At 44.4% G+C, this 16345-nt stretch overlaps 1 protein-coding gene across 4 annotated transcripts in view; it reads right to left on the bottom strand.

Annotated features, from left to right (window-relative positions):
- The window catches only part of LOC109573339 (E3 ubiquitin-protein ligase RNF213), a 121143-nt gene that overhangs the window by 57239 nt on the left and 47559 nt on the right, over window positions 1-16345 (bottom strand). For all 4 annotated transcript variants that reach the window (XM_070774390.1, XM_070774389.1, XM_070774387.1 and 1 more), the window contains 8 exons: window positions 14203-14367; window positions 10282-10371; window positions 9153-9275; window positions 7982-8162; window positions 6255-6428; window positions 4702-4851; window positions 1568-2157; window positions 1075-1237 (listed from right to left, as the gene is read on the bottom strand). In XM_070774390.1, coding sequence (XP_070630491.1) covers window positions 1075-1237; window positions 1568-2157; window positions 4702-4851; window positions 6255-6428; window positions 7982-8162; window positions 9153-9275; window positions 10282-10371; window positions 14203-14367 — 1636 coding nt within the window. The remainder of the gene's footprint in view (window positions 1-1074; window positions 1238-1567; window positions 2158-4701; window positions 4852-6254; window positions 6429-7981; window positions 8163-9152; window positions 9276-10281; window positions 10372-14202; window positions 14368-16345) is intronic.

The raw sequence follows: 16345 nt of genomic DNA on the forward strand, positions 1-16345 counted from the left end.
TACTAATCGAATGAAGCAGTGAAGCTGGGATGAGATGAGCACGCAGCCCATCCCCTGTCCCTGGACAGCAGGGCCATCCACCTTCCTTCTTTCCTGCCTCCTTCTTCCCTCCATGCATTAATTCTGCCAAAATCACCCAAGCCACAGAGCTAAAAAGACTGCCAAGCCTGTGTGCAATGATAAGTAGATGTGATTACGTCTAGAAGACAAGACTGCCTTGGCTTCTAGTAAAAAAAAAAAAATTTCAAGCAAAGGAAAAAGCTAAAGGGACATAATTTTTTAAAAATGATTGCCTGCTGTTCACAGCGTGCATCCAGAGTGAGAGGGAAAAAAAAGTAGCCAAGGAAATGGCTTTTACAATACCAAATGAGTGATACTATCCTGATATAAATTCTACCTACAAACCTAGGCACACCTTGCACTTTTACCTAATGAATACAGATGAAAACTTGCTAAGAGACTAGAATTATTCCAATCACTAAAACAGAGAATTATGGGAGGTGATGGAGGGCTAATTATAGTTACAATTATAATCATATTATAAAATATAAATGTATTAAAACAATGTGTCATGTACCCTAAATTTACGCAATGCTATAAGGAAAATAGTGAGGTGAAAGTTGCTCGATCGTGTCCAACTCTTTGGCACCCCATGGACTATACAGTCCATGGAATTCTCCAGGCCAGCATACTGGAGTGGGTAGTCTGTCCCTTCTCCAGGGGATCTTCCCAACACAGGGATCAAATCCTGGTCTCCCACATTGCAGGTGGATTTCCTACCAGCTGAGCCACAAGGGAAGCCCAAGAATACTGGAGTGGGTGGCCTATCCCTTCTCCAGCAGATATCCCCAACCCAGGAATTGAACCGGGGTCTCTGCAATCGCAGGCAGATTCTTTACCAATTGAGTTATGAGGGAAGCCCTTATTTGTAAAATACATTTTAATTTAAAAAGTTTGAATGTAAAAAATGCAGAATATGATCAAGGGAGTGACTGCCCAGAAGTTCAGGAAGACCACCCCGTGAACCATCTAAATACTCTCCAGTCTTCTGGCCACCACAGTGACGGACTGTACCTCTGAGAGCCTCCTGGACCCAACTAATGAACTCCTTTCTCCGGGACAGCTCCTTCAGACACTGACACCGAGTCTCATCAATATCCTGCAGAAGCTTTTTGGCACGGACAATTTGCTGGTTGATACGGTCCAGTTTTTTGTGGCGAAAATTGTCCAAGACAGTCTAGAAAGTCATCAAAGAAAGCTGTCAAAGACAGTCTGTAAGACAAGGCAGTATGTGGGCTGAAACTGGCTCCTGGACCCCCAAGAAGAACTGTGCTGACCATCCCAATAGTCCCTCCCACCAAACTTCTAAAACTGACACTAGCAGTCACACTACTGGTAAACAAAGCTAAAAACAAAGCCCTTGGCATATTCAGGCATTGAATAAAATACAAATAACCCTGAAGGAAGCTGTGAAATCATCTTGCCCAGTTTTTCAAAGCCAGAGATCTGGGATCTCCCCACAGCCGCCCCGCCCCCAACCCCAAGATGTCCCCAGTAAATAACTTACAAAGCTTAGTAAGGTGTGGAGAACACTGAAGTCACCAGTCAGGCCCAAATTCTCTTTGACCTCCAAGATGACCTTGGCTGAGTCGACAGCCTGATGCAGGTGATGGTATTCCTTGATCTGCTGGACTCGCTCCTTGATCCAGTCCTTCTGCTCTCTGGGATACAGAGCCGACATGGTCTGGAGGTCTTCAGTTAGGTCGCTGTATTTATTCACAAAGTCCTTGAAGATGTCATCGATTTCCCCAAAGGTGACCTCCCCTGACTTCAGATCCTGATACAGTTTCGTAAACCTTTTGAAACAAGGACAATATAAACATTCATACACATCCTCAGGCTGAAATATCTCGCTTTCCAAGTTCTCTTCTGGCTCACTCAGCTCCTGTGCAGCTTCTTCCCAGAAGATCTGGAAGATGTGACTGTCCTTTAGCAAATATGCATTTTTGGCCATTTCTTGGACTTCAGGGCTCAGGTTATAATGTGTTGTCCACTTCGAGTCAACGGGGGTGGCTGACAAAGTCACTGTCACAACTTGATTTAACTTTTTCCCACTGAGGTCTTCCGAATGTCTTTCAGCAATCTCTCCAAAATCCACTTTTGAAACCATAAGAGAACATCAAGTCAAACTCTGTTCACAATATCATTTTACTTTCCCAGTTTTCACTCCCCTTGCTGCTCTTAAGGAAATGCAAGTGAACACACTTGGTGCATTTGTTCTCAGTGAGCATCCCTAAATCTCCACCCTCGCCTTGCTCTTCAGTTTTCTTGACAAAGAAGGCTTTGCACCTTCTGGGTGAAGATGACCATTTGAAGTCTGCACATGTTTCCATTCCCTCCCCAAATCCTGCTGCAATGATAGAACTGAGATTGTTTTTCAAAAGCCATAAAGCAACAGGGCTGGGAAGTATAGCAAAGGAAACCACAGCAACAAAACTTTGGAACTTGAAAAGCAGATGTGCTGAGGGTAAATAATGTTTCAAGCCTGAGAACTTGGGGTCTTAGCCCATAGTGGGGAAACCTGAGATTCTGCCAGGCGTCTGTCATCACAGAATTTCCCACATGCACACATCCTGGCTGCACAGATGCTGGAATTTGGGTGATGAAATAAGGAGGATTGGGCTGAAAGTCTGCATAACAAGTCATCAAACAGGCTCATTTTCATCCCAACCCATTCCATCAGCAGGCTGATGGCACCTCCTCCACCCTGGCATGCAACAGGTAGTTTATATTCTAGAGAGGCTCTAGAGGGCTCACAGAGGGCTCTCTGGATTGGGGGGTTTCAGGTACATGGCGGAATAAAGGCATTTCCAGACACCTACACTTCGTCAGGAAGCTAACAGTTGGTATGTGCCACTAAATTTGAAAAGCTAGAAAGGAGAAGAGAGGACACAGGGAGTAGAAGGAAGGACTGGGGCTAGATACGCATCTTAGATGCTGAGAACCCTCCAGCCCTCATTGCTGTCTTGACTCCTAGAGACCTGGCAGGCAGCGCTATATCTTCCAGGCAAGAGACTGGTGATCTGAGCAGCCCAAGAGAGAGGAGCTAAAGATACAGGCTATTTCAAAGCCTAGCCACCCCACCCGCAGAATCCCCCACCAGGGCGTTAGTCCCCCCTCTTAATATAAACATATAAAAAAGAATTCTAGACAAAGGAGTAAACCCTTAAACATGAAAAATAGACATTAAAACATACCAAGAGATAAAAGTAACTTGGAGGAAAGAGGAAACTCTTTAAGAAAAAGAAAATCTCTAAATCAAAAATACAAAAAATATCAGAAAGATATGATACTATCACCATGAACCAGAACAGGATAGTATGGAAAAAGGATCACTCAAAGCAAAAAGAATTCCTGTAAATTAAATAAAAGAAAGAAGAAAAAGTAAAAAATTTAATGGCAAGCTTAGAAAGAAAACTTAAGAGATTGCTCAGAAAACAGAACAAAACAAGACATGGAAAATAGGAGAGAAAATATATGGAAGTTAGATGACTATTCCAGGAGCTCCAATATCCAACTGTAGATTCCAACAAAAGAAAAAGTAATCACTTAACTAACACAAGAAGCTTCCCCAAAACTCAAGACTTGGATTTCTAGATTACAAAGACCCACTTCAGTATGCCCAGTACAGCAGATGGGAAAGAGATCCATTTCAAGGAACATCATTATGCCATTTCAGAATAAGGGGGACAAAAAAAAAAAAAATCTCAAGAGCATCCAGGGAGAAAATATGTCATCCACAAAGGATGAGAATCCCAGATCAGATCATATCAGATCAGTCGCTCAGTCGTGTCCAACTCTTTGCGACCCCATGAATCGCAGCAATCCCAACCTACTCTAAACAGTGACCCCACAGAGACAATGGAGCCACAAACCCCAAATCCGGAAGGAAAGATCTGCACCAAACAACAGATGTCCTGTGAGGGCAGACATTTTCAAATAGGCAAGAACTCCTGGGCCCCTTACTCAGGAGAAACAGAGTGTGTATTTCACTAAAACACAGGAGGGAGAGCAGGGAGCCATAACACCCAGGATACAGATCCAGCTGAGAAGAGAGGCAAGATACCCCTAGGATAGCTTATCTCTGGTTTGGCAATATTCTATCTGAAAAAGCCAATGAATCTCCTTTGGAGGAAATTGTTGGTAAAGAGTCTGGCATTGAATTAAAAAAATAAATACATTGAAAACAAAGCATAGGACAAGATGAGAATTTTAAATCTAGAGAAGACAGTTTGCATAAGAAGTGGGAGAGAATAATGGCTCGGGTGTAAAGAATGTATTTACAGAGTCATGACATTTAAACCCTGAAGGCTGATGAAATTATGATAAAATTGGAAGGAAGTGAGATTGGAAAGGCTATGTGTACAAGACAGAAATTGGAAAAACAAGGAAATCTAAACCCTAATTTTCCATAAATGATAATGTTTAAACCTGAAAAACCAAGAAACAGGCTATTTAGAGCTATGTCAGATAATTACCAAAGAATTTTTAACTTTATTAAAAATTAACACATTAGAAAAAGCCTCCCCCCTCCAAGATAAAGGGCTGCTACTCTGATATGTTTTTAATCATATTATCCTTTGACCCTTCTCCCCTGCGGACCTTTCAATTTTGTTTATTTTAATGCTTTAAGAATATCACCTTTTATCACGTCTTTTACTCTCCCACACAACTTCAGGAGGGAGTCAACATTTGTCCTCTCTTTCTTTAGAGTGAATAGTTCAATCTTCCTCAGATTCAGCACTTTTTCCATAGGGTGTTTTTTGTCTTGGGCTAAAGAACTTTTACTCTCTGGAAAAAAAAAGAAAGGAAAGGAAGTCAGTAGAACAAAGAAATATCCACTTTGTGGCAAGCCATTGCTCGAACCTCCCGTGAGTGTGCTCCACATGCTGGGCTGTGTGGAGGGTGGTGCCAGAGCCTGTATGCATGGCTACTCCAAGATGTCCCGTGTCAGTCAGTAGGAATAAAAACAACCAGTACTCTAATGTGGTCAGTATTTGATCACTTCCCCTAATTTTCCAAATAGGGAAAGGAGTATGTCAAGGCTATATATTGTCACCCTGCTTCAGTCAGTCAGTCAGTCAGTTCAGTCGCTCAGTCGTGTCTGACTCTTTGCGACCCCATGAATCGCAGCACACCAGGCCTCCCTGTCCATCACCAACTCCCGGAGTTCACTCAGACTCATGTCCATCGAGTCAGTGATGCCATCCAGCCATCTCATCCTCTGTCGTCCCCTTCTCCTCCTGCCCCCAATCCCTCCCAGCATCAGAGTCTTTTCCAATGAGTCAACTCTTCGCATGAGGTGGCCAAAGTACTGGAGTTTCAGCTTTAGCATCATTCCTTCTAAAGAACACCCAGGGCTGATCTCCTTTAGGATGGACTGGTTGGATCTCCTTGCAGTCCAAGGGACTCTCAAGAGTCTTCTCCAACACCACAGTTTAAAAGCATCAATTCTTTGGCGCTCAGCTTTCTTCACAGTCCAACTCTCACATCCATACATGACCACAGGAAAAACCATAGCCTTGACTAGACGGACCTTTGTTGGCAAAGTAATGTCTCTGCTTTTCAATATGTAATCTAGGTTGGTCATAACTTTTCTTCCAAGGAGTAAGCGTCTTTTAATTTCATAGATGCAGTCACCATCTGCAGTGATTTTGGAGCCCAAAAAAATAAAGTCTGACACTGTTTCCCCATCTATTTCCCATGAAGTGATGGGACCAGATGCCATGATCTTCATTTTCTGAATGTTGAGTTTTAAGCCAACTTTTTCACTCTCCTCTTTCACCTTCATCAAGAGGCTTTTTAGTTCCTCTTCACTTTCTGCCATAAGGAAGTCAGTAGAACAAACAAATATCCACTTTGTGGCAAGCCATTTCTCGAACCTCCCGTGAGTATGCTCCACATGCTGGGCTGTGTGGAGGGTGGTGCCGGAACCTGTATGCATGGCTACTCCAAGATGTCCCGTGTCAGTCAGTAGGAATAAAAACAACCAGTACTCTAACGTGGTCAGTATTTGATCACTTCCCCTAATTTTCCTGAGGATTAGAAGCCATCCCCTGACAAGTTCCTGGAGAGAGAAGCCATCATAAAGATGAAAAAGATCACCTCTCCATAAGACACACAGGCAAAGAGAGATGCTTCTGAGCTCCTAACTCCTCAGGAGCCTGAAGTCCACATCTCAACGTGATACTTACTTAACTGCCAGATGTCAAGGAACCGATCCATGTGTTCTAGGATCAGCTCCAGGTGCCCAACTAAAATTGTTCCACTGATGAGGTCATTTGTAACTTCTGTGAACACAGAGCCTGCAGTGGCCATCAACTTCTTGCCTTCCTTGGTAATATTTGCTAATATTTCCTTGTTGGTTCCTGACCAAGTTAAGAAGAGAGTTAAAACGGTAGGCACCCCACTTCCTTCCCACTTTAATGGATTGCTAGTACCTCCTATTGCTCTGCCCCAACTTTCATATAATAAAGCAAACTCATTCTGTATTCCCAGGTATAATTCTCACATTCTTTAGAGGGCAGGATTTTCAAACATACTTAGTTTAACCACCAGAAATTTTCTTTCCCAGTAATATTAAGATCAAACATTTGGGTCATGTAATTAAAATCAAATATAGAAGCTTTATTCACAATTGCAAAATCTTGGAAGTACCCAAGATGTTCCTTAGTAGGTGACTGGACAAACCATAGTCCACCCACACAACTGAATATTATTCAGTGGTTTAAGAAGTGCGCTACTAAAAGGAACCTTTGATGCATATTGTTAAGCAAAAGAAGCCAGTCTGAAAAGGCAACAGAGAGTATGATTCCAACCATGTCCCTTTCTGGGAAAAGGCACAACTGTATAGGAGAGGAGAGGGAAGGAATGAACTGCTGGAAACAAGGAAGTTTGAGGGCAGTGAAACTGTACCATAGGATATGGTAACAGTGGATGTACACGTTAAACATTTGTCAAATCCACAGGAAGTACAAGAGCAAACCCTAATGTAAACACTGGACTTTACTTATTCATAACATATCAATATTGGCTCATCAGTTAAAACAATGGTACTGAAGCAAGATGTTAATAATAGAGGAAATTGTGTGTGTTGAGTGGGTAGATACGGGAATACTCTGTACTTTCTGCTTAATTTTTCTGTCAACTTAAAACTGCTCTAAAATATGAGGTCCGCTAATTTAAAAGACAGAAATGGAATATTTTCAAGTGAGTAGCTTTTAATAGACAACAACAAAACAAGAAGAGCCAAGTCAATCTTCTTATTTGATAACTACAACAACTCTGGCATGAGAGGAACTTGGGTTTTTTGTTGTGTTTTTTTTTTAAGACCGTCTCAGTAATTAGATGAAATTGACACTCAAAATAATCTGTGGATTATTAGATCTGAACCTATGACTCACACATAAACCTGAATATAACATTTTTAGGGCATACACATTTCCCCTCTTTGGTCACAAACTCTGGGGTCATGGAGGGTAGGGGTGGGAGAATCAGGCAGTACTTAGTTTTTGCTAAGGTCACCAGTACTGGACTGGTGACCTTACATGGATCTCAGAATAATAAAGACAGGGCTTTAGATACAGACACACTGGGTTTGGATTTCAGTTCTTAACACTTATTATCGGCGAGACCTTAGGTAAGTCACATTACACTCTCCACCTCAGCTCTTGGTCTGAGGTTACTACGTCAGCCCAGTAGCTGTTAGTATAGCAGTTTATTTCATCAATGGTGGCTTTCAGTGTTAGATCTCAATTATAATACAAGATACTCTGAGCCTTCCTGGGTCTGTCCATCCAAGCTGCTTCATTTGGCAAACATCAACCCGATCTAACTGACTAACAGATCAAATACTCTGCCGCCAATCTTGAGTCAGGAGGTACCACTGGACAGATGCTCCAAGCACCCTCCATGAACATACCATATAACTTGAAGAGGTGCTTGATGTCTGGCCACGTGAGCAGGTGATTCAAAACCCCACCCATGTCCTCTACAAACTCCCCTCTACTTGTTGGCCAGGACTTGGTGATCACAGCAGACACAAGGTTGCCACATTTTTGCAAGTCATTATAAGAGATTTTCCCAAGGATGCTGGTTTGAGACTATAAAAAGATGAATAGAGAGAGGGATATTTAGAAGGTTATATGGTTGATTTACTTTTTAATAAAGAAGCAAATTACCTACCCAACAGCATTTCAGAAGTCTCTCATAACTAGTTTTACAATGCGTCAAAAAGCCAAAAGAGTAAATAAAATACTTAACTTTTCTGAGGGCATTTCCATTTTCCTGTCCACTGTCTCCTTAAGATTGAACATTGGGGATGTGGAAACAGGTAGCCACAGACAGATACTGACAGAACCCACAAATTACCCCCCTCTTCTCTCGCTCAGTGCCATTTTTCTTGGAACTTTCACATTATTAAAAACATTAAACATAATACTGCGGCTGCTAAGTCACTTCAGTCTGACTGATGTCCGACTGATGTGCGGCCCCACAGACGGCAGCCCACCAGGCTCCCCCGTCCCTGGGATTCTCCAGGCAAGAACACTGGAGTGGGTTGCCATTTCCTTCTCCAATGCATGAAAGTGAAAAGTGAAAGTGAAGTTGCTCAGTCATGTCCAACTCTTAGCGACCCCATTTGGTATTATTAACTGTAATTATTTTAAAGTTGTCTACAAACAACACACATTTTAATTCTCTTCCTAAGTGAACTGATAAAATCTTTTCAACTCTAAACATTTTTCTTCCATAATGCTTTGTTAACCTTTGGGGTCTTTTACTGCATGGTAAGCAAGTGATAAAGCTAAGGGTGGGTGAGTGGCAATGATAATAATGAGGCATTTAGGAAAAGCCTGCAAGATTGCTGGAGATTACATGTGAGCTGCTATGATGCAAAACAGCAGCAGGAAGCTGAGCAGCATTTCACAGAAGGGGTAGAGTACTGGATTTCAGGGTGGGGAGGGGTTGCCCAGAGCCCATTCTTTGCTTGGGTGCAGAGTCTCGGAACCAGCAGTGCTTAATAGCCTTTGGCTGGTGATGTCAGAAAGCAAGTATGCATCCAAATGCGGTTCTGAGTGGGAAAGGTTGTTCACCTGGCAGACCGAGCCCACGGCTTCAATGGCACACATCTCAAAGCATTTCGCCACACTGTCTTCTGCACCTGCAGCAACCCAGTGAGAGCTGCAGAAGGCCAAAATCCGGGAGAGAGGCATCTCCTGCAAGACGGGAAGACGAGGGTGTGAGAGCTTAGGGGTGCGACAGTCTCAGACCCTGTGCAATGCAAACACCCTAGTAATTTTCACTTTCCTAGTGTCGTATCAGCTCCCTATTACTGTGGCCTTCTTCCCATCCCATGAGAAGCATGTCCTCCATGCTTCTAACCATTAGACCAAAAGGGCCAAAATAACCTACTTAGCAGAAAAAGCATCCGGCACAGCAGCTTGCAAAAAGCAAGTGAAACTGAAAGTGAGAGTCGCTCAGTTGTATCCGACTCTTTGCGACCCCATGGACTATACAGCCCATGGAATTCTCCAGGCCAGAATACTGTAGTGAGTAGCCTTTCCCAAGGGATCTTCCCAATCCAGAGATTGAACCCAGGTCTCCTGCATTGGAGGCAGATTCTTTACCAGCTGAGCCACAAGGGAAGCTCAAGAATACTGGAATGGGTAGCCTATCCCTTCTCCAGCAGATCTTCAGGACTCAGGAATCAAACCAGGGTCTCCTGTATTGCAGGCAGATTCTTTACCAACTGAGCTATCAGGGAAGCCCGCAAAACATGGGTAAACTTTTTAAAAAGATTTCTTCCTTGCTTCTCTTTTTCCTAAAAAGACCCATTTAACAATTACATATAAGACTCATGTGTTTTTAAAAAGCTGAATCTTCTAGGGTCACAGGCCTCAATTAAAAATGGAGAGCACTTTTGTGTTTTCCCCCAGTTGTCACTGGGTTAACAGGGCTCTTGTCACCAACAGGCCTCTTAGAGCAAAGAGCACATAGGCTTAGTTAGTGCCTATTAGAGCTTCACACAAGCCAAAGTTCCCCTGGTGGCCAGAAACTGTGCCCTTATTCTTCTCTGGGATACCATCTGTGGTCGAACTATTAAGGCTGAATCAGAAACAGTCACCTGAACCCCAATCCCTGTCCATTCAAATGCAGTCATCACAGGTACTGGATAGTCCACGTGGTCTGGTTCCAAAAAGAACATCCCCTGCCTTTCAGTACCTGTTTGAGCCTCCCTGCCATGTCCCCCAGCAAGGATTCCTTCCAATCATACTCCACGGGGAAGTTTATTTCCACCAGTCGCCTCCAGACCTGCAAAATCCACAAGTAAGGGACAGCCAGTAAGACAGCTAGATGCCACCGTGGAATTCTATGAAAGAAGACAATTATGGTAAGACAAAGAGCACAGTGCTTTGAGGACACGCTGGTTCAGACTCATTTTTGTCCAGTTGTCTGCTGCGTCAGTGGTAAATCAGGGCAACCCACTTTAGCCTTATAAAACAGAGGGTCCTGAGGGGGCTGGGTCACCACTAAGGTCCACTACTGCTCTTCGTCCAGAAAGGATTTCCCTCCACTGTTTTAATTTCAAAGAATTTCAAACTTTAGAGAAAGTTGCAATAACAGCATAAGGACACTCATACCTTCAGCTAGACTCCCCAACATTTAAAGTGGCTGCTCTGTCTCTTTCTTTTTTGTGCTCCCTTTAGTCTTTCTAGAAACAGGCACTGTCTCTGCTGAACCAGAGTTGCAGATGCCATGCCCCTTGGCCCTTGCGCAGGCATTCCCAACCCCATGGCCCTTCTACTACACACAGTAGTACAGGTGTCACTCTGAGGCCCGTTCACTCAGGTGACATCTTCCTCATCTTTCTCCCTGCCCACATTTTGCCACTGTTCACTAGTCAACTGACTGGGTCCAGGGTCCAACTGAGGGACACACGGCATTATCATGTCTTCTTTCTAGAGGAGTTCTCCAGCCTTTTCTTTCTTCCTTTATGACAGTGAAAACATTTTTTCGCTTTCCCGTTATGGTTTATTACAGGATACTGAAGGTAGTTCCTTGTGCTATATAGTAGGATCTTTTTTATCTATTTTATACATAATAGTTTGTATCTGTTAATACCAAACTCTTTAATTATCCTTCCCCCACCTCCTTTCCCTTTTGGTAACCAACAGGTCTATTCTCTATGCCTGTGGGTTTATCTCTGTTTAATAAATAAGTTCATTTGTGTTTTATTTTCAGTTCAGTTCAATCGCTCAGTTGTGTCTGACTCTTTATGACCCCATGGACTGCAGTACACCAGGCTTCCCTGTCCATCACCAACTCCTGGAGCTTGCTCAAACTCTTGTCCATCGAGTCGGTGATGCCGTCCAACCATCTTATCCTCCATCATCCCCTTCCCCTCCTGCTGTCAATCATTTCCAGCATCAGGGTTTTTTTCCAATGAGTCATCGCATCAGGTGGCCAAAGTATTGGAGCTTCAGCTTCAGCATCAGTGCTTTCAATGAATATTCAAGTCTGATTTCCTTTAGGATTGACTGACTTGATCTCCTTGCTGTCCAAGGGACTCTCAACAGTCTTCTCCAACACCATAGTTCAAAAGCATCAATTCTTTGGCATTCAGCTTCCTTTCTGGTCCAACTCTCACATCCATACATGACTACTAGAAAAACCATAGCTTTAACTATACGGACCTTTGTTGGTAAAGTAATGTTTCTGCTTTCTAATATGCTGTCTAGGTTGGTCACAGCTTTTCTCCCAAAGAGCAAGCATCTTTTAATTTCATGGCTGTAGTCACCATCTGCAGTGACTCTGGAGCCCAAGAAAACAAAGTCTGCACTGTTTCCATTGTTTGCCCATCTATTTGCCATGAAGTGATGGGACTGGATGCCATGATCTTAGTCTTTGGAATGTTGAGTTTTAAGCCAGTTTTTTCACTCTCCTCTTTTACTTCATCAAGAGGCTCTTCAGTTTCTCTTTGCTTTCTGCCATAAGGGTAGTGTCATCTGCATATCTGAGGTTATGATATTTGTGTTGTATTTTAGATTCTGCATGTAAGTGATAGTATTTGGTATCTGCCTTTTTCCATCTGACTTACTTCACTTAATATGATAATCTCTAGTATGATACTAGAGATTACTCATTTCCATTACTTATTTTGATATTCAAATTGCCTCAGATTTGGCTAGTGAGAGCCCCCCAAGGCTAGCTTCTGTTTCCTTTTTTTTTTTTTTTTAATGTAATAATCTTAGATGAACAGAAATATTGCAAAGATAGTACAGAGACTTCCAATGAACCCGAGTGCTAACACTTTACGAAGCCATAGTACAGTTGTGAAAACCAAGAAATTAGCATTGATAGATTATCATCTGGAGAAGGCAATGGCACCCCACTCCAGTACTCTTGCCTGGAAAATCCCATGGATGGAGGAGCCTGGTAGGCTGCAGTCCATGGGGTCTCGAAGAGTTGGACACGACTGAGCAACTTCACTTTCACTTTTCACTTTCATGCATTGGAGAAGGAAATGATAACCCACTCCAGTGTTCTTGCCTGGAGAATCCCAGGGATGGGGGAGCCTGGTGGGCTGCTGTCTATGGCGTTGCACAGAGTCGGACACAACTGAAGTGACTTAGCAGCAGCAGCAGCAGATTATCATCACCAAAGCCACTAACTTTATTTGGATTTCACCACTTTTTCCCACAATCATTCTTTTGCCCTCCAGGGTATATCCTAGGATATCACCTGGGTCCTGTCTGCTTGTGAAATGTCACCACTTGATTTCAAGTACTTTTACTTTATGGTAATACACGGTGTTTCAGGCTGGCCTTGCACTTCTTCAGCCCCACCTTTAGAATCTGCTGTTCTTTCCAGAGGCACAGGGGTTTTTCTGTTTTGTGTTTTAGAGGGAATGGCACTTAGAAGCCATGGCTGGGTGTGCTCACAGACCTGGGTGTCACCATCTCTAGGCCCTTTCAGTGGATGGAGCTAGGAAACGTTGCTTTTTACATCATGAGTTCACACTACACCTCTAGCTCTTTTCAATAGGCCTCCTTTCCCCTCCCCTGCTCCACATGTTCCCTCCTCCAATGAGAAAGAGCCCAAGCTTCCAACAGCAGCAACCCCTGTGTCCATCTGCCCAGCCTTACAGTACACACAACAAAGCTTCAGACTTGCTACACTCATTCCACTCCCAACTACAAAACTTCCAAACCAAGTGCAAGATTTATGTATGTTTTTTCTGTTTTGACCTTAGACTCTGTCCCTGTGAGGGTGAGTGGTCAGAGTTCTGGGCTCTGAAGTGAAGTGTTAGTTGCTCAGTCGTGTCCAACTCTGTACGGACCCATGGACTGTAGCCCACAGGTTCCTCTGTCTATGGAATTCTCCAGGCAAGGATACTGGAGTGGTTGTCATTCCTTTCTCCAGGGGATCCTCCAACCCAGGGATCAAACCCAGGTCTCCTACATTGCAGGCAGATTCTTTATCATCTGAGCCAGAATACTGATGCTCTGGGCTCTGGGTGTTCACATCAATGATCTTCTCCCCTTGGTGTGGACAGGTAATATATCTGAATAAGACTGAGATGTGGTGAGAGTTATCTGTTTTTGTTCATACACAGTTTCAGTGATGTGATTTTATGATGATCTCATTAAAGTATCCCTGGAAGACAACAGCCTAAGTCAGAGGGCCACTTGCTTGGTTTGTTCATGGCACTTTCTAGAACTATGTCCTGGAGCCAATAGCTTTAGGCCCTTCCTCCTCCTCCTCCCCAGCATAAGATTCTGTCCGCATCTCAGTTTCTGGAAGCCCTCCCTGCCTCCCAACCTTTTGGGTCTGATTTCTAATTTCCTCACCTTCAGCTGCCGCTCAGCCCAGTTTCCCTTTCATGGAGGCCTTGCTCTCATCTTATTTTCTACTGTCAACATCATAACCTGACCCATAGCCTCAGTACAGCATCAGACGCGAATGCCCTTCCCCACCAGCCACCATGTCCCAACAAGCTCTGTCTCCCCATCCCGCTGCCTCACCACTGATGTGGGGACCACAGTCCACCCACTAGGGAGCCCATGCTCTCAGTCCTGTTAGGGCAACAGCTGTCCATTCTGCAGAGGAGACCCCTGTGTCCCCTGCACTGGACTGGCTTACCTCAATCTCCTTGCTGTAAGTGAAGGTGACAGATGAACCAGTCTGGAATATGCTCATTGTAAACATTTTCCGAAGCCAAGATTTTGTAGCAGCGAGGGTCCCCTGGAAGACCGTTTTTACTGAATTCTTCTTTCCAGTTTCATTTCCCAGCCCTGCTGCTGAATCCTGTCACCACAAGAGAGAGACGGAGTTGAATCAACCCCACATGGCAAACCCAAAGCATCATCCAGATACTTTTCCACCCGCCTCTGTGGCTGACGCCACCTGAGCACCCAGCAGAGCCTGCACATTCACAGAACTTTCATTTCCCCGGTGTTTCAGGTTCACTCTGGGTGGACAGCATGGGAGTCGAGGTAGAAGCACTGGCATGGATGCCCCCTCAAGTGACCCCAGGCAACTATAACAGAGGCGATGCTGCCTCACCAACCAGTAGACCTCCTGGACTCTGAGTGGAGAAAGGCTGACAGACAAGGGAGAAGGGTGCACCACGGGCTCAGAGCTTCCAGCAGCTCAGAGAGCCAAGCTCGTGAAAACCCTGTCCCTGACTGACATGCTAGGGCCAGGAGGAAACCCAAATCCCTACCCTGGTGCTCTTTCCTTGAGGTTCTCCATTCATTCCCACCCCCTGAAAAGCCCCTTTTCCCGGGGGTTGAGGGCTCTAGGGATAGGGATTCCTCTTTCCTGTTCTCCTTCCCTTTCTCATCAGAAGCATCTTTACCACAAAGTGGATACAGCCATCAGCTCCACTTAGAAAGAGGCCTCTCCCAGTTCTGATGTGTATTCTCTTTTGCTTCAACCAAGTCCCACAGATTGTGTAAGTGCCAAGGCCCCCCAAACTGGATCTGCTGGTGTCACTCCCTCCTTCCAGAGATGGTGGGCCCAAGGGCTAGAGACATCATAGTGAGGCTGCTGCCCAAGGAGCTGATTGCTAAGTGGGAGACCAGTACAATCAGTAAACAGGGCAAGTAACAAGATAGGAAAGGCACATATAGGGTGCTGGGGACTTCCCAACAGCTCAGATAGTAAAGAATCTGCCTGCAAAGCAGAAGACCCAGGTTTGATCCCTGGGTCAGTAAGATCCCCTGGAGAAGGAAATGGCAACTCTTTCCAGTATTCTTGCCTGGAGAATTTCACAGACAGAGTAGCCTAGTAGGCTACAGTCCATGGGGTTGCAAAGAGTCAGACACGACTAAGCAACTAACACATAAAGGGTGCTGTATCCAGTCTTGGGTGTGTTTGTGGGGGCAGGTTCTCCCCTGAAAGATTCAGGGAGCTCTGGGCAGAGTGTGAGGGGTAGGCTGGGTTATGTGTGGGCAGGGGTCCAGCTATCCTGGGAGAATAGCACACAGGATATGGGTGGTGTGGGCCAGCAACAGTTCTCAGCTGAAAATGGGACATGCTGGCCCAAACTGAAAGTCACCAAATGGGCCAGCAACTTCTCCAATGATCCAGAAACTTTGGCAGGGTGTGCACGCCATCTGCAATCTGCCCTAGCCTAGACCCAGGCTCCATCTCCAGCCAGGCTAGCCTACCTGCAGAGCAGCAGGATCCTCTCCTCCCTGACACGCACATGCTGCTCTCTCACTCTGTGGGAACGCCAGCCCCTGCAAAGGCCCCGTGTTCCCAGGGCACCTTATGGACATTCCAGTTTAGTGTTAACCCACTGTGCTGCAATTATGTGCTCACTGGACTGCCCCCTCCTACGCATCCCTGCTGCCAAGCACCTCTCTTCTCCGTCTGGGTTGCCCTGCAACCAGCAGCAACCCAAGCCTAAAAATCTTTAGAACTTTCGCCTTTGTTCCTTGTTTTTCTCCACCTGATATCCTGTCAATCCTATCAACCCTTTATATTGGCACATAACCAAAAGCGTTCAAAACTTCTTCATATACTTTGGTTTTATTTAATTTCAGTTTTGCAAAGCTTTTGGTTTTTATGGCACATTTAGAGAATTTGGACCAGACTGTGGTTACACTAATCTGAGATCCCAACCAATGTTCAGGATAGTTATTTCTGCAGGGACATATACCATAAGTAACTAACAAATTTCACATTTCTTGAACACAGTTTATCTAGAAGTTGGCACCTGCCTAGGATGGTTTAAACAATATCCACTTCAGGAAAAAGCAATCATCCTACCAATGTT

The sequence above is a fragment of the Bos indicus genome, chromosome 19 (genome assembly GCF_029378745.1).
Source record: "Bos indicus isolate NIAB-ARS_2022 breed Sahiwal x Tharparkar chromosome 19, NIAB-ARS_B.indTharparkar_mat_pri_1.0, whole genome shotgun sequence".
NCBI classification, from domain to species: domain Eukaryota; kingdom Metazoa; phylum Chordata; class Mammalia; order Artiodactyla; family Bovidae; genus Bos; species Bos indicus.